Source organism: Ursus americanus, chromosome 28, assembly GCF_024610735.1.
Source record: "Ursus americanus isolate L20-20 chromosome 28, mUrsAme1.1.p, whole genome shotgun sequence".
Taxonomy (NCBI): Eukaryota; Metazoa; Chordata; class Mammalia; order Carnivora; family Ursidae; genus Ursus; species Ursus americanus.
The window spans coordinates 16,792,565-16,811,882 of NC_142154.1; the positions used below are offsets into that span (position 1 = coordinate 16,792,565).

Sequence of the window (19,318 nt, forward strand, 5' to 3'; positions counted from 1 at the left end):
CATGGCAGCTGGCTTCCATCAGTACAAGGAAAAAAGGAGCAAGAGAGGGTATGCAAGACAGAATCCACAGTCTCTTTCTGATCTAATCATGGAAGTGACATCCCATCCCTTTTACTATATTCTGTTCATTAGAAAGAAGTCAGTAGGTCAAGCCCAGACTTAAGGGGAGGCTATTACACAAGGGCCGAAATGCCTGGTAGTGATCAACGGGGACAATCTTGGAGGCTATTTACCACACCATTAATTCCTACTTTCTTAAGAATTTTTATTAGTAATGGGTGTGGAATTTATTCAGAGCCTTTTTCAGACTTTAAAGGAAAAAATTCTTGAGGTCTTCAGGCAAAAAAGTGAAACAATCATGAAGATGAAGAAGACTGCAAAGTAATACTCCAAACTGTATTCTGTATACAGTGGTGGTTGCATTCACGCTTGACGGTGTTTTTCTTTGAGCCGTTTACAAGTATTTTTGTATAATAGATATGTAATTAATTATATATAACATATATATTACACAAGAAATAATATATAAATATATGCTTATAGTATAAATCATAAATGAATAATATATAATTATGTATATTATATATAATAAGTTAGTGGGATTTTAATAATTTTCCACATGTATTAATATATCATTTTTCTCTGGTTACTTTCAAGATTTTCTTTCTGGTTTTCAGAAATTTCACTATGATGTACCTTGGTATAATTTTGTTTGTATTTTTGTCGGAGTTTGCTGAGCTTCTTGAATCTGTGAATTTATGTCCTTTCCCAATTTTGATACATTTTCAACCATTATTTCTTTGAATATTTTTTATGCACTATTCCCTTTTTCCCTTCTGGACACCATTTACACATATGTTACATCTGTTGATGTTATCCTACATTCCTCTAAGTCACTGTTCATGTTTCTTTCAGTCTTTTTTCTCTCTGCATTTTATTTTTTTTTAAAGATTTTATTTATTTATTTCAGACAGTGAGTGAGAGAGAGAGAGAGCACAGGCCAGGGCGGGGGGGGGGGAGGGGGCTGCAGGGAGGGGCAGAGGGAGAAGTGGGCTCCCTGCTTGACATGGGGCTTGATCCCAGGACCCTGGGATCATGACCTGAGCTGAAGGCAGATGCTTAACCAGCTGAGCCACCCAGGCACCCCTCTCTCTGCGTTTTAGATTAGATCATTTATATTGATCTTTCTTCAAGTTCATTAACTCTTTCCTTTGTCATATTCATTCTGTTATTCAGCTTTATCCAGTAATTTTTTCAGTTTTAGACCTGTCTTTCATTTGTTCATTCATCTGTCCATCCTTCCTCCCTCCCTCCCTCCCTCCCTTCCTTCCTTTCTTCCTACTGAAATTTCCCATCTTTATATTACAGGCATATTTTACTTTAGATTACTCTGTATAGCTGTAATAACTACATAAATTTTTTTTGCTGATTCCAACATCTTGGTCCTCTTGAGCTTGATATCCATTGTTTGTTATTGTTGCTAATGGATCACATTTTCTTGTGTTTTCATATGTTGAATAACTTTAGATTATATCCTGACATTGGGAATGTTGTGTTTTGGAGATTGGAATCTGATATATTCATTCAAAGGGTGTAGAGATTTTTGTTTTAGCGGGCAGTTTACCTGGTTTGACTCAAGCAGTAAACTGTTTCCTGGAGGGCAGCTGAAATCTCTGTGCAGTTCTTTTACCTTTAGCTGGAGTTTTTTCTATATTTGCATCGTTCTGGGCTTGCCATTGATTAGTCAAAGTTTAGAGATAGAATTTGGGGTTCCCCTTCCCCGGGTCTTTTTTTCTGGTATTCTCCCTTTACTTGCCAGTGGTCATGGTTGCCCTGAACTCTGTCTTCCTGTTCTGTAGGCTAGTAAGACTGAAGTTTTCTGTCAGAGCTTTTGCTGCTTTGCATGGTAACTGTCTGTACCCTACCTTAAACTAAATGCTGTTTAAAAAACAAAACAAAACTCAAACTCACCCAGTGCCATTTCTTCTTCTAAGTTTAGACTCTTAGCCAGAATTGGCTTGTTTTTGTTTACTTTGTAGTGCCTCAGAGTCGTGTGTGTGTGTGTGTGTGTGCGTGTGTGTGTGTGCGTTTGTTAGCATTTTAGTTGTTATTTGACAGAGGATCAGTCCAGTAGGAGTTTATTTTGCTGTACTGAATTGTAATTTGCATTCTTTTCTTTTAACTGCTCTGTGTCTTTGTAATTCTAGTGGGTTTCTTGAAGTCAACATTAGTTGATTCTTTGATTTTTGACCAATCTGACAAGCTGTGCTGTTTAACTGGATTGTTTAGATCATGTTACATTTAATGTGATTACTGATATGATTGAGTTTAAGTCAACCATCTTACAACTTGTGTTCCATTTGTCTCAGCTGTTATTTATTTTTTCCCTGCTTTCTTTCTTTAAAATTATTTTCGTGCCATGTAGGATCCCATTTTACTACCACTATTGGCTTATTAACTCTATTTCAGTGTTTTAAGGTTTATATTGTGCGTCTTTAACCTGTTACAATCTACCTTCACGTAATATACCACTTCACATGTACCATAGGAACCTTACATCAGTACTTCATTCTTTGTGCTGTTGTATGTCTTACATATGTGTATGTTTGTGTGTATCCATCAGTATACCTATATATGTACATATCGTGTGTATGTCAGTCAGGGTCCAGTTAGGAGACAGAAACCATATCTGTAGTTTAAATAGGGAAAATTAAAGAATTGTTGACTAGTAAAATGTTATTAGCTACTAAAAGAGAATAAGAGGACTCTATGGTATTCAGAATTAGTAAGTACAAAAAGCAGCTATTACTTCTGGGCTGAGGGAAAGTAGGCAGTGAAAGGACTAATGACTTAGGAGTGCTCCATCCCCTAGGCCGATATTTAGCCCTCTTCAGTGGAGGTCTGGCTGCCAGAAGAACATACAGCCGGCTGGTGGTAAAGGAGCTTGCCAGATGGTTTAGGCTGGAGCTGCTCTGTGATACCAGCTCCCTGTTGCAGGAGAGTTTTGGTAGTCTGGAACTGGTCTGTAGAAGCAGCCTGGCTAGTGGGGAGGCAGTTGCCTGCAGTGTGAGCAGAACTACCAGAGAAGTGGCCACACGGTGGTAAGACCGTTGCCTGAGGCTGGCTGAAGCTGGTCTGTAGCGGTACATCGCTCCATGAGTGTGGCCTGACGGTGCAGCCAAGAGTTGCTGCAGAGCTGGGTGGGGAGTTCATAGTTTGAGAATGTGGCTTGAGGTTTTCCAAGAGGGCTGCTGAGGTGAGCACTTCTGGGCCTTGGCTCCTGTGCTAAGTAAACAATTGAAGGGGGACTGGCCCCAGAAGGGAGGGCCTTCATGCTACTGTCATCTGGCAGAGTCACTCCAGTGCCCTCTTTTGACAACCTAACATTAGGCCAGTTGACAAAGGAGATGAGTTGACAGGATCCAGCTCTAGCAGGCATAGAAGTTAGATTTGGAGCTGACAGACTAAACCGAAGAAGGCATTATTTTAATTTAGAGTTTAGATTGTTAATTTAAAGAAATTTAAAATGAGAAAAGTTGTTTTATATTAATTCCTGTATTATTTTCTCAGATTTGGTTTACCTGAATAAAGTCTTTATTTCTCCATCTTTTTTTTAATTAAATGTCTTACTTTGAGATAATGTTGGATCCACATGTAATTGTAAGAAATAATACAGAAAGATCCTGTGTATCCTTCTAGTTTCCACCACTGTTCACGTCTTACATAAACATAGTACAAGATCAGCACCAGAAAATTGACACTGGTATTATCTTACTCAGTGTTCATCATTTTCTCTATACTCATTTGTGTGTGTGTGTGTTCTGTGCAATTTTATCACATGTGTAGATTTGTGTAATCACTACCATAGTCAAGGTAGAGAGAGTACCTTCATCACTGCAAGGATTGCTTGAGCTACCCTTTTATAGTCATGTTTCCCACGGTCCCCCAAACCTTGGCAAAGACTACTGTGTTCTCCATCTCTATTATTTTATCATTTTATTGCTGAATTCTATTTCATGGTATGAATGTGATGCAGATTCTTGGACCTTTTACCCATTGAAGGGTATATTGGTGGTTTTGTGTTTATCTGTAATAAATAATGCTGCTTGGCACATTTGTATTCTTGTTTTTTTGTGAATAAGTTTTCATTTCTCTGAGATAAGTGACTAAGATGGCAATTGCTGAGTCATATGTTAATTATATGTTTCATTTTGTTATTGTTGAGATATAATTCCCATACTATAAAACTCACCCTTCTAAGTATGCAATTCAGTGGTGTTTAGTATAATCACAAGGTTGAGCAACCATTAGTACTATCTAATTCTGGAACATTTTCATCGCCTCAAAAGAAACCCATTTAGCATTCATTCCTCCCTTCCCTCAATCCCTAATAACTCCTTCATGACCAATAATCTGCTTTCTATTTCTATGGCTATGCCTGTCTGGGACATTTCATGTAAATGGAGTCATACAATATGTGGCTTTTTAGGTCTTGCTGCTTTAAGATAGCATGTTTTCAGACTTCATCTATGTTGTAGCGTGTTTCGGAATTCATTCTTTTTTATGGATGTGTAATATTCCATTGCATGAACATACCATGCTTTGTTTATCCAATATTTAGCTGATAGACATTTGAGTTGTTCACACATTTTGGCCATGGTGAATAATGCAGGTGTGAACATTCATGTAGGAGTTTATGTATGAATGTATATTTTCAGTTCTTTAGGATTTATACCTAGGAGTGGAATTGCAGGGCTAACTCTGTTTAACCTTTTGAGGAACTGTCAAACTGTTTTCCAGAGCTGCATCATTTTACAGTTCCACCAACAATATGAGGGTCCTAATTTCTCCTTGTCCTCATCAACATTTGTTATTTTCTGCCCTTTTGATTATAGTCAACCTAGTAGGTGTGAATTGGTATCATAGTTTTGATTTGTATTTTTTGACTAATGATGTCTTTTCATGGGTTAACTGGCTATTTGTATATTTCTTTGGAGAAATGTCTATTCAAATCTGTTGTCCATTTTTAAATTATGATATTTGTCTTTTTATTGTTGAGTTATAAGAGTTCTTTATATATTTGAGTGCTTTACATATTTGTTTTATATATTTGAGATAGCTTTATATATTTAAGTGCTTTATATATTTGAGATATGTAATTTATATATTTGAATGCTTTATATATTTGATACTTTATCAGATACATGCTTTTCAAATATTTTCTCCCATTTTGTGGTTAATCTTTTCACTTTCTTGATAATGTTTTATCTGGCAGCTTGTGTTCTGGTATCATATCTAAGAAACTGTTTTTAATCCATCATCGTGAAGATTTAATTTAACTGTTTTTCTTACTCAGGTTGTATAATTTTAGCTCTTGCATTTAGGTCTTTGATCCATTTTGAGTTAATTTTTACATATGCTGCAATGTGAAGGTCTAACTTCTGTTTTGCATGTGCAGGTCCAAATATCTCAGCACCATTTATTGAAAAGGATACTCTTTCTCTATTGAATTGTTTCAGCACCTTTGTCAGAAATCATCTCACCATGGACATGGGGGCAAATTTCTGGATTCTCAAATTTTATTCCATTGATTTATAGGTCTTTTTGCCAGTAGCATGCAAACTTGATTACTGTAGCTTCATAGTAAGTTTTGAAATTGAGAAGTGTGATTCCTCCAACATTATTCTTGTTTTTCAAAATTGTTTTAGCTATTCCAAGTCCCTTGCATTTCCATGCAGGTTTTAACATCTGCTTGTCAAGTTATTAAAGAAAAAAGTCATCTGCAATTGATGATAGCAATTGCATTGAATCTTTAGACCAATATGCAGAGTGTTGCCATCTTAATATTATGTCTTCTAATCTATGAATGTGAGATGTTTTTCTGTTTAGGTCTTCAGTTTCTTTCAACATTTTTTTGTTTGAACATTGAATACTTTTCAGTGTAAAAATCTTGAATTTCTTTTGTTAAAAATATTCCTTATTATTCTTTTTGATTTTATTATACATACAATGATTTTCTTAATTCATGTTAGAATTACTCATTGTCTAGTATATAAAAATACAAGTGACTTTTGTATGTTGATCTTTAATTCTTCAACCTTGCTGAACTCATTTATTAACTTTTTTTTGGGTGAATTCCTTAGGATTTTCTATATGTAAGATCATGTTAGCTGTCAATGAAGATAGCTTTCTTTCTTTTTTTTTTAAAGATTTTATTTATTCATTTGGGAGAGAGAGAGAGATAGCACGAGCAGGGAGGAGAGGAAGAAGCAGGTTCCCTGCAAGCAGGGAGCCCGACCTGGCTCAATCCCAGGACCCTGAAATCATGACCTGAGCCAAAGGCAGACACTTAACTGAGCCACCGAGGCACCCCAATAGCTTTATTTCTTACTTTCCAATCTGTATCCCTATTGTTTCTTTTTCTTGCTTAATTTCCTTGGCTATCGCATAGAAAGTTGAGTAAAAGTGGTAAGACCAGATATCTTTGTGTTGCTCCTGCCTAATGTTAGGGGGAAAGCTTTCAGTCTTTTGTGTTTAGTATGATGATAGCTATAGAGTTTTCATAGATACCCTCTATGTAATTGAGGAAATTCCCTTCTACTGCTTGTTTCTTGAGTGTTTTTAGCACAAGAGGGTGTTTAATTTTGTTAAATGGTCTTTTTTTCTTCTATTGAGATGATACGTTTTTTCTTTATTCTGTTATTGTGTATTACATTGATTGATGCTTGTATGTTGAACGAACCAACCTTTCATCATTGAGGGTAAATACCATTTGGTCGTGGTATATAATCCTTTTTATGTGTTGCTAGATTTGGCTTACTAGTATATTGTTGAGGAATTTTGCTTTTGTATTCATAAGGGAAATTGGTCTGTAGTCTTCTTGTGATGTCTTTGGTTTTGGTATCAAGGTAATATTGGCCTCATAGAATGAGTTGAAAGAGTTCTCTCACTTCCTATTTTTCCTTTATTATTATTATTATTATTTTTAAAGTATTTTCTCAGTTACCTTTGTGGTCAGCTAACGATGAGGCAGAGATTTCCTTAGCTGCCTGAATCCAGTAAGTCTCGCAGTCTTTGCCGAGGAGCTTTGCTTTTGTATGGTGGCGGGCCTCCGCCTCTCAGCCTGTATTTGACAACTTCCTTAGCCTTCGCTTTCTCATGTAGGAACCTCGAGTTCAGCACAGGTGATTGCTTAGGGTCTTTTCAGCTCTTCCCTGAGCATTTGCACATTTCTGGACCCGCCTTAGACCTTCTAGATTCCCAGAAATATGCCAGAGCTTTTCAGAGCTCCTATGGACATCTTACCCAACTTTTCCATTTAAGGTTTTTGATTGTCTATTGTTTGCTCCAGCTGTTATCTATAGGCTCAGGTGGCTGTGAAGTTAAACAATTACCCATAATTTGTTTCAGCTGGGGAAAAGGCAAGTTTCTAGTCAGATCAAATTAAAAACAGCTTTGTAAGTGTGGTCTTCCAGGGAACCATGATGTCAAATGATGACAGTTCTGGGAGTGAGCTCTACCCTGGTTCTGTCCCTTCAGGTACTAGCCAGGCTGCTGCTTTTCACTTTGACTGGGGGCTGGATTTTTGTTGTTTTGTTTGCTTTTGCTTTTGTTTTTTTTCCCATGCTTCTGTAGAGCTGGAGCATGAGGGATAGAATTAGAGGAAGTGAAAATGCCCCAAAGTTCACAGCTCACTGTGCTTATTGAGATTTTGCCATTTTTCTTAAATATACCCTCCCTGTATCACTTTGGTTAATTTCCAGTTTTGTACATAAGCTTCTTACCATTTTTGCCAATATTCTTGTTGATTTTATGTAAAAGAATTTTTGGAGGTCGTTACTCTTTCGATTTTGCTCTGGATTTGTAGTTTCCTGAGAAATTGCTAAATAATTTTCCAGGTTGGCTGCAACTTTTTACATTCTCCTTCAGCAAGATGTGATTGTTCTAGTTTCTCATTGTGGCTGTCATTTCTATTTCTCTAGTGGTTAATGATACTGAACATCTTTTCAAGTATTTATTGGTTATCTGTATCTTTTGTTATCTTCGGTTATCTGTTGCTCATTTTCTGTTTGGATTTATTTTTAGTTTTAAGAGCTTTTAAATATTATAGAAACCAGTTCTTTGTTGTATATGTTGTTTACAAATATTTTCTCCCAATGTGTAATTTGTCTTTTCATCCTCTTTATGTTCTTTTGCAGAGCAAAAGTTTTGCCTTTTGATGAGGTCCAGTTTATCAATTTTTGCTTTTATGCATCATGTTTTTAGTGTCAATTCTAAGAACTCCTTGTCTAGCCTTAGGCCCTGAAGGTTTTCTCCTGTAAGAAAAAATATCACATTAGTTTTTTCTCTGAAAGTCTTACAGTTTTTGTTTTACATTCATCTTCATAGTTTTGAAGTTTTGGTCTTCTGGAATTAGAATTCTTGATGTCTTTTTTTTTTTTTTCCTTTCAGCACTTTTATGATGTTCATTGTCTTCTGGCTTGCATAGTTTCTGAAGCGACATCTGCTATCATTCTTATATTTGTTCCTCTGCATGTAGTATGTTTTTTTCCTTAGGCTACTTTGAAGATTTTTATTTTTACACTGTTTTTCAGGGATTTGATTTTGATATACTTTGGGGTTTTCTTTTTTCTTATGCTTGACATTCAGTGAGCTTCTTGGGTTTGTCTTTATAGCTTTCATCTAATTTAGCAATTTTTTGACATTATTTCTTCAGATACTTATTTCTATACTCCTCTCTCTGGTGTTTCCAAGACTCTTACATGTTTGTTAGGTTGTTTAATATTTTCCCTTAATCACTGACACTCTTTTCAGTTCTTTTCAATCTTTTTTGTGTGTGTGCTTCAGTATGGACAAATTGTATTTCTCTGTCTTCAATGTCTAATTTGCTGTTAACCCCACCTAGTGAAGCTTTCACTTTGTTGATTGCAAAAGTTGTTTGGTTCTTCTTCATACCTTAACACTTCTCTTGCTCTGTTCATATTTTGCTTTAAAAGCCTGAATATACTTCTTATAGTTGTTCTTATGTCCTTCTTTGCTGATTTTATTGTCTCTGTTCTGGATGTGCTGGTAATGACTGTTTTTTCATGGTTATTGGTCACATTTTCTTGATTTATTGGCATGTCTAATACTTTTTGATTGGATGCTGGACCTTACAAGTTTTACATTGCTGAGTCTCTAGACTTTATTGTCTTTCTTTTTCTTGTGCCTTATTCTGTCAGGAGGTTATTTGCAATTTAGTTTGATCCTTTCATGGCTTTTGTTTACACTTCACAGGTCTAGAGTACCCTCTACTCCAGGGGTAGTTTAGCCCTATTACTAGGGCATGGCCTTTATAGGATCTGATTTGAATGTGCCAAATAATCAACAAGGACTTGGTACACTTGCTGCTCAAAACTTAAATGCCTCCAGCCCTGAATGAGCTCTGTGGACCACTCAGCTGATAGGTTTTCAGTCACTTTTTGCCTAGGCTACATTTTAGAATTCAGCAATGAGTCAAAGGATCCTTACTTAAATTTTTAAAGGTTTTTTGTTTTTTGTTTGTTTGTTTGTTTTTTTCCTATAGCATCCTCTCCTCCAGAACTCCACCCCACTATCCCACAACTTCCAGGTGCCTCAGTTTCCCTGAATTCTGACTTGTGTCTCCATAACTCAGTGAGACTTACATACTTTGTTTGGAATTCCATTCATGTACCCCAGTTCACAGTTTGCCTCCAGATAGAAAGCTAGGGACATTGTGTGGCTTGCCTTGTTTCTTCTCTCTCAGGTAACATAATCCTAATTTCCTGTTTTTTATATCTGAAAATAATTGTTTCATATATTCCATCCAGTTTTCCTGTTGCTTATAGCAGCCTATAATTCCATCCTGGTCCCTATTATTCCATTATGGCTGGAAATAAAAGCCCTGTTCTTTTAATTTTTAAAGAAAACAACTTCTTTATTTTGGAACAATTTTATATTTCCAGAAAAGTTGTAAAGAGAGTACAGAGTTCTAGTACACCTATCACCCAGTTTCTCCTATTGTTAACATCTTAAAATTCCATGATACATTTGTCAAAAATAAGAAACTGACATTGACATATCACTATTAAGTAAATGTCCGTATCTAATTTTATTAAAAAACTGCTAAATTACTTTCCAACGTGGCTGTGTTGTTTTGCATTCCTGCCGGCAACGAATGAAAGCTCCTGCACTGTAGGAGAACGTGATGAAAACTAGTTACATTGAAACACCAACATGTCAGCTACTTTGAGATTACAAAAAACAAGTAAAGAGAAGTGACTTAAAATTGCTAAACCTTTGATTGTAGATGACTCACAATAACTATAACAAGTATAACAATAACAGGGCCATTCATGGTCCTCTGATTGTTCTAAGAGCTTTACATTTATTGATTCGTTTAATCCTTAACAATATTCTGATGTCGTTGGTGTTATTATTCCTCCTTCTATAGATTAGGAAATGAGAAGCTGAGTAATTTTCCCTTGGGCACATGGCTACTGAGGTGCACTCATTCTTCCTGCAGAGTCTGTTCTCTGATCCGTCCCACCAGCGATGATTCTTTATCAGTTGCACATCAGAATTAGCTTGAGTTGAGATGGTGTTTCAGTTGGTAGGGATGGTCCTGCGCACCTATGTTTTGTAGTTAGGATTGGGAAGATTCTATTCTTTCTGTAGACTGCATCTTCATTTTAATGTAGGTAAATTTAATGTGTTCAAATACACTTTTTGATTTCATTTGTAACAGTGAGCACCGTAGTTCGTGTTTTGATTTGGGCATCCATTTTAAGGTCCTTTTGCATATGTAGAACTTGAGTTTAGGCAAATATTTTGTGGGTGACTGAAAAATCAGTTGTCTCTTTATTTTGGTGTCCAGGCACCCTGGCTTGTGTGTAACAAATGCAAATATGTGTATATGTATGCGTGTGTGCTTGCACACTTATTTACATAGGGTGTTTTGGCACAAAGAAATTTTAGGGTGGTCTGATAAAGCAGCTAGGTATTCCTTCCTAAAATTCATGCTTAAAAAACAGGAAAGCATTTTATATACACAATGCAAGGAATAAAATATATGATAGAATGGAATACTTGTTGAAATTGTGTTAGACCCAGCAGGTTAATACCTTCACAAAATCTATTTAAAGCAGCATTAAATAATCTTAAATGTATTACTTTTGTGTCTTTCTTATTTTGTGTTAGTGACATTTTAAAACATTTGATATTAGGCTTAAAAATGTAGAAAAAAATTTCGATATTCTTTTAAAAATACTTTATGAAGATTGAGTCATGAAGCATAACAAATACAATGATAGATTTGAAAATATAAAAATATCCAGGTCTCTCGTCTCAAAATCAGTGATATAAATTTATTTTTAAATTATTGTATGATTTCCAGTAGTCGCTGTTGTTCTGCTCTGAATAGTTGGCGACTGTTGATGGCATAAAGTCTCCACCAGAGTGCGCTAAAGATACTTCAGTGGGAAAAGTGTTATTTACTAGGCTTGTCTGGACTTGTCAGCGGGGGTAACCTTTTTTTTTTTTTAAGAGAAGAATTTGATTCTTGTTTATGAGATTCCTTTTGCTGTGAAATAAATTATGTAGCTTGACAGTTGAGTATTTTTACAGATAATGTAAATGGTCAGTATTTAATCTCTCCGTTCTTGGTTCTCAGTCAGCGTATTAGCTGGAAATAGCTTTGATTTATTTTGTGAAGTTATCCTTCAGAAATTGAAAGTTGCATTTTCATTTACATAATAAGTGTTGATTTTCTTTATGCAATACGTGTTTTTCTGAAAACCTGAATACTTTAAAATGAACTAGAAAAACTAGTAATTTGTTTTTTGAGTTTAAAAAAATACCTCAAAATATTGCGGTTGTGCATGCTTTTATTTTAAAATAACAAATAGGTTTAATATTTGCAATTCCAGCATAAAATATCATTCTCGAGGTATTAGTTAACTGTGATGACCGCAATGTCATATACTTAGAGTAGGGTACGATAGAAAGCTTTGGTCCCTTTATACTTGATAAATTTCTGTGTGAGCATTTTACAGATTAGTTACCTGGCAGAAGCACTGGATGATAGCAACTGTCTTTTGTTTTCTTTTTTTTCTTCTTTTCCCCCAGGTACCTTCACTCAAATAACATAGTTGTGGTTCCAGAAGGTAAGTCCACTTTCAGTTTTTAGTTGGGAGGTACCATAGTTTATGCTTTCCTTTATAATAGTAGAACAAATTTTGATTGGAGTTTTATGGAATTTTACTTATAAAGCATCTTTAATTTATTAGTTTCGAAGATTAGTAAGTTCAGTTAACAATTTTGATTGAATATAATATGTCTAAAATGGTTGTAGTGGTTAGGTAAATTATTGTTGCATAAATTGTTAGGTAAATAATAAAATGATAAATTTGAAAGATATTTATTTTTTTTGATCTAATTTTATAATTTTTTAAGTATTTGGTACACCCAGTATGGGGCTCGAACTCAGAACCCCGAGATTGTGTCACATGCTCCACTGACTGAGCCAGCCAGGCACCCCAAAATGATAAATTTTTTTTAAGATTTATTTATTTATTTTGAGAGAGAGCGTGTGCACGCATGCTCATGTGTACAGGGGAGGAGCAGAGGGAAAAGGAGAGAGAAAATCTCAAGCCGACTCCCTGCCAAGTGTGCAGCTCAACACTGGGCTCAGTCCCACAAACCCGAGATCGTGACCTGAGCCAAAATCAAGAGTCGGTCACTCAGCTGACTGAGCTACCCAGGTGCCCTTTTAAATTTTAAATTTAATAAATCCAGCTAAGAATTTTGGCTAGACAAAAAGACCTTATATATCATTTCATCATTTATGTATTCAAGCAATGCTTTACACTGTAACCTTTTTATTTGTGCTTTTTAACTTATCATATTTTATATCAAGGCTGAAGTCTTATCACTCCTATAAAATTTACTTTGATCTATGTTTTTATTATTTGCACAACAGAAGCAGGGATATTAAGATATTTTAATTAGGGGCGCCTGGGTGGCACAGCGGTTAAGCGTCTGCCTTCGGCTCAGGGCGTGATCCCGGCGTTATGGGATCGAGCCCCACATCAGGCTTCTCTGCTATGAGCCTGCTTCTTCCTCTCCCACTCCCCCTGCTTGTGTTCCTTCTCTCGCTGGCTGTCTCTATCCTGTCGAATAAATAAATAAAAAATCTTAAAAAAAAAAAAGATATTTTAATTAGCAGTACTTGCATTAAAGATTTGTCATAACACGTGGGTCAAATTAATTTTGCCTTTACCTTTCTTTTCTCTTTGAAGCCATTGGATCCCTCGTAAAACTCCAGTGTTTGGATCTTAGTGACAATGCCTTAGAAATTGTTTGCCCAGAAATTGGTCGTCTGAGAGCTTTACGTCATCTTCGATTAGCTAATAACCAACTGCAATTCCTACCTCCAGGTAATCATAGTCTGTAGCACAGAATAGTTTCTTGTCTATTTACATATCTGTTTTTATTTCTGTTTGTCACTGTGTGTCTAGGCAGTGAGCTTTGGGTATATTTGTGATTTGGGGTGGTCCATTTGTTTGAAGATGGAACTAAGGAATGTGGGTGAAATGTGTCTAAGGGTCTTTTACCTGATGTGGACATAAGAAGGTGGCATTTATGTTTTTAGCTACAATTACTACAATTTTGCTTTGCGATCAGTGCCCCTTCAAGTCACTCCTCTGGTGAAATATTTGTACAAAAAAGTAACTCAGTTCTGAATATTTTACATAAGAGAATTTAGATGAACTTTGCATGATGTAATCATTTTAGTACCCCAAAAGGAAATAGTGTTTTCTGTCATTCTCTAGTGAGGTAGCTGATGTACATTAGCTTTGATTTAATAAATCTGACTAGAATTTCATAGCAGAATTTAAGTTTGAGTCCTAGAACTAATTATCAGTTCTGCCTACTGAACATCCTTCTAGAATGTGATGTACATATGCATAGTACTGAAATTCTGCATTCTCCTGAGCTACCATTAAACCTGTTGACTCTCTTACAAGGGGCATAAAGGGGTATTCTTTTGTGAATCCACACATTTGCGAATTCTGTCACATGTCATTTCCCATATTTAAAAAAAAGGTGAAGTATGTTAAAAAAATAAAAAACTTGTGCCTTAAGTATTATATGAAAGTTACTCTGCAGTCAAGAATGAGCAGAGAAAAATGCAGATGTCACATTGTCGAAGATTATTTCTATTTAGTAACTCAGGAGCACCAACCAGTCTCTTAGTGTAACCAGGTGAAATGCGTGACTCAACCAAAATTACAGATCACTACCTGTCATGGAACTTCAGGCTCACATGAGAATGGTAAAAACTACTCATGCTTAATCCATGAATTAAAAAGTCTGTAATATTTCTTTGTGACATAAAAAATACTTTCTCTAAACTCTTTCAAGTACAAACATGTCTAAGTGAGACACAGCAACTTATTAATTTTTAGACTTTATGTGCCGCCCTTAATAATATAGGTTCAATATTGTTTGCAAAAATAGTACAGTGATTGACTCTGCTTAAAAAATTCTTTAACCTTATATAATTACTGTCTTACATTTTCCAAAGATAGTTAATACAAAAAATTTCAATATGGTGTAGGAATCTGATCTTTCTTTTAGAGTTTATTGTATGTAATCAGGCTCTGTGGTGTTTTATCATTCTAGCTTTCATCAAGTTTATATATTCAGATACGCAGGAAATTAGATTCTCTTTTGGAAAGCGCCTAGGAAATGTTATCAGCAAAGATAATACTTTGGGTTTTCATATTCTCATATATGAAACTTTTACAAGATCTACTGTAAAATCAAGATATATGGATATAATACTGTATTCAGAAGTCCCTTTTTATATATATTTAAAGAGCATATGAGAAATACAATTCTGTTAAACCATTGTTCTTTGTATTCTATTATTCTGTTTTTTCCTGTAATATAAGAGCATTTTGTGGTAGAATGTGGTCATTTCCTTCCATTATATACTCTTAGAGGTTAAGGATGTGCTACTAATGTCATTGACTGCTTCCTAATAACCAGTAAAGGGTATAGGTTTTCTGACTGCTTGCATCTAATTTTTAATTTATATCTCACCTGTTGCATAATAGATTTTAAGCATTTACTACTGGTTTTATTTCCATTGCTTTTGTCTGTTGTATATGTTTGATTTTGCCTGATTTGGGTAAAATTATATACAGTAATAGCTGTATTTTGAGTAGAAACTTCTGACTGAGCCGTGTGTAGATTTTCTTCTTTCTAGGCCATCATCAGTAGCAATAGACTAGACCTTACTAATTATGTGATTCACTTTATTTATCTTTTTATGAGGTAATTTCATATGTTATGATTTGAATGGCTGAGGGGCTGGATACATATCGCCCAAGTGTCTGGTCATGTTGGTCATATACAATGGGAAAGTATTGTTAAGTGTAGTAAAAAAACAAAAACAAAAATGTGAGGGACTCCTGTGTTACTTCTGTTTGATGACAGCAGGCACCAGTTCCCTCGAAAGACTTAATGTTTCGTTATGTGCATTTGTTGTGGTTGAAAACCTTTGAATATGATTTCATTTTCAATATTTAAAATTTGAAAAATTTTATACCAATATTTAAAAAATCTGCAACATTTGAAAAATCTAGATGCATATATAGAGAGTTTTAAGACTGGGATCTAAGAATGAATTATAGGGGTTTCATGAATGCCCTGAAATTTGCACACAGTTTGGTATTTATGAGTATGTACCTGTTGCTGTGAAGAAGGGCCAGTGTTTTCAACAGTTTTGCAAACACATTCATGAGTCATATGGTTGGTTCTATTGAGTCGTCTGCCAATACCCACCTGGTACCAGCTATATGGACTGGGACCCATTTTCTGGGGTACCCCTTTCCCCCATTCTGTTAGACTGAATGTACTGCCATTTTCCTACCTTGTGACATGGCTTTATCTCTACAGTTAATTGGTGCTGGTGTAGGTAGCTGATCCGGTAGAACAGTTCTTATCCTGGGAGTTTTGGAAGAGGCTAGTGGGGGAGAAGGAGAGAGAGTAAGAGACATCAGGAGAAATGAGAAAAAGAAAATCAGTCTCTTTTTCTCTCCAGGCTGTTGCACAATGCTCTGTAATCTGACGAGGTGCTGGGAAATAGCCACGTGGATTGGGAAACAGAAAAAAGAAGAAAGATGAAGCAGATATACAGAGAGTAGATGGAGGCAGAGTCTTTCTTCCTTTCTTTCTTTCTTTCTTTCTTTCTTTCTTTCTTTCTGTATTTATTTATTTATTTGTTTGTTTGTTTATTTGACAGAGAGAGAGAGCACAAGCAGGGGGAGTGGCAGACAGAGAGAGAAGCAGGCTCCCCAGTGAACAGGGAGCCTGATGCTAGGACTCAATCCCAGGACTCGATCCCAGGATCATGACCTGAGCTGAAGGCAGACGCTCATCCGCCTGAGCAACCCAGGGGGGAGGCAGAGACTTTCTTTAGTATCCCAATCACTGGTTGTGTCCTCAGTGTCCTTCAGGCCCATAGGCTTTGTGCTTAAGCTAGCTCTTAAGTTGGCTTCTGTGAATTGTAACCAAAAGACCTCCATGTAACAATGCTGCCCTGAAGGCTTAAAGCAGCCATTCTGGGGTATAGGATTAATGGTGTTTTGAACTCGCTTATTTACTTAACTATTAATACTTTGAAGTTGCAAAAGCTCTTCTTAGTAGTAGGAAGTCCAGGTTACCAATAGCATGATCAGTAATATGTCAGTAGTATGTCTGTAAAGTGGTTCCTTCTGTCGTCTGTTTTTTTCCCTCTTTACAACATTCTTTGCACCCTTTCTCTTAGATGTGCCTACACCCACACCCCCCACCCCAGCACAGGTGGTTTTTTGGGAGGAACAGAGAACACTGGTGTGAAGCGGTGACAGGAGACAGGAATGTAGAGACAGCTTAGAGTGTGTTAGTAAGCCCGTGTAGGGGAGGTACAGTTTTTCCTGTGCCCTCTTAGGGTCTCCAGTTGGGCCCAAGAATTAACTGACATAAGACAGATCAACAGGAGAAAAGTATACAAATTTTATTTAGTAATTTTTACGTGTGCAAAGGAAGCTTCATCAGAAAAATGAAGACCTAAAGGAGCAGTTAAAGCCAAACACCTATACACTAGGTTGGACAAAGAGTAGTAGCTGTGAAAATGTGACAAGACAAAGGGGTTTGGGTTAGGGCAGGTAATTGTGAAACAGCGACTAGGAACATGAGGGTTAGTTTAACAAGGTTGGTTTGTTAAGATCTCCCTTGGTCTCTACTCTCCACCTCTGGTGATAATAATGTCTTCCTTCCTCCCAGTACAGGGAAGACAACTTTTACATGGGACTTTTATCTCATGCTTTTAGGAAGAAAAGGGAAGGTCAAAGTTCCTTCTTGCATCTGCCCGTTTTCAGCGCCTTTGACTCAAAATAATTAGTATGCCAGAGTGGCATATTTTGGGGTGGCACTGAACTCCTCCACCAACCACCACAGTGGGCACGGAGAGCTTAATCCTGTGTAAAACACAAGGGATCATCCTGCTTAAGTGTTGAGGGGCCTAAGCCTTTAAACCTCAGCTCCCAAAAAGTACTGGTTCAGAGTTGCTTAGACGAGGGGGTGCTTGCTGTCCCTACACACATGTGGTAGAGCAGCGGCCTTCTGTAGAAAAAGCCTCAGCCCCAGTGATATGAATACTGGCAGCAGAGAACTGGCCAGAGAACACCCTAGTGGTAGCTCTGAGTCATCTGTGCATGGGCTCCAGCGAATTCTGACAGACGGGCACCTTGGACTGAAGGAAGGTTCACGATATACCTGTTTTAAATATCTTCCTGACTTAGTCCATAACCCGGCCTGAAAGATAAGGCTAATTTAATAATACGGATTTAACTTGGTTCCAAGATGAATAAATAATCACTCAAAAAATCTTCCTGGATAAAATTATTGAAGTCATGGTTTATGGTATAAGAACTTTGGAATCTTGAAGCACTGTTTTTTTTTGAGCAGGCCCCATTCCCTTTTTAAAAAATTATTATTTTAATAACTTTGTATTTTATTTGGCAATGGGTTTTGTAGGTTTGTATCCAAATACCATAAGGAAAAGTTTAAATGAATATTTTGGCTTATTTTTTTTACCGTGATATTTAAAATTTTTATTTTTGATCTTACATTTCACACATAAAAATCATATATTTTTAAGGTATGCAGCATGATTTTTGATATATGTTTACAGTGTGAAATGATTACCACAGTGAAACTAAGTAACACGAGTTCTACTCTCAGCAAATTCAAATATACAATATATTATTGTGTATTAATAATACATTATACAATACATTAATATGAATATATTAATACATTTTTCATTGCCTTTGTTTTTAAAAAACTTTTTATTATGGAAAATTTGAAATACAAAAGTACGGTAGAATGATGAACCCCCATATACCCAACATTGAACTTGAACAGTTATCATTGAAGACCTTCTTGATTTTCTTTTTAATTTTTGTTCTTCATATTTTTGTCTTCTCTTAGTTTTTTTTTAATTGAGGTAAAATTTACATATAGTGAAATGCACAAATGTACAGTTCTGAGTTTTGACAAATGTATGTACCCATGTAATCAGCATCTTCGTCAAGATACAAAACATTTCCATTACCCCAGAAAGTACTCTCGTATCTCTTCCAGTCTGTTGACCATAGGTGAACACTCTTCTGATTTCTGTGACCACAGATTAATGTGATCTGCTGTTGAACATAAGTGGAGTCAGATATTCAAGATGCATCCACGCTCTTGCATATATCAGTAGTCCATTGTTCTTTAATTTGCAGGGTAGTATTCAAATATTTGAATATACGGTTCATTTATTTATTTCCCTCTTGATGGACATACAGGTTTCTTCTAACTTTGGACTATGATGAATACAGGTAATATTAAACAGTCTTGTGTAAGGCTTTTTATGGATATATGTTTTCATATATATATTTCATAATGATATATATATATATGTATATATATATATACACACACACATATATATACACACACACATATATCCTTATTACAATTTACTTAGGATGTTTTACCACTTAATATGGATTGTAAGCCTCTTCCAGTAGTGTGTACTTCCATTTACCCTCATGTTCTTTTATCGTATTTTCTCCTATATGTCATGAGCCCTACAATATAGTATCTATTTTGCAACAGTCAATTGTCTTTAAAGGAAATCAAGATAATAAAAAAGGATATTCTTTGTTTTTACCCATGTATTTACTATTACGCACGCTCTTCGTTCTTCCCTGTGGATGTA

At 35.9% G+C, this 19,318-nt stretch overlaps 1 protein-coding gene across 5 annotated transcripts in view; it reads left to right on the forward strand.

The window, feature by feature from the left end:
• Positions 1 to 19,318, forward strand: part of LRRC28 (leucine rich repeat containing 28) — a 167,933-nt gene that overhangs the window by 25,872 nt on the left and 122,743 nt on the right. For all 5 annotated transcript variants that reach the window (XM_045795402.2, XM_087856702.1, XM_045795407.2 and 2 more), the window contains exons 4-5: positions 12,127 to 12,164; positions 13,299 to 13,436. In XM_045795402.2, coding sequence (XP_045651358.1) covers positions 12,127 to 12,164; positions 13,299 to 13,436 — 176 coding nt within the window. The remainder of the gene's footprint in view (positions 1 to 12,126; positions 12,165 to 13,298; positions 13,437 to 19,318) is intronic.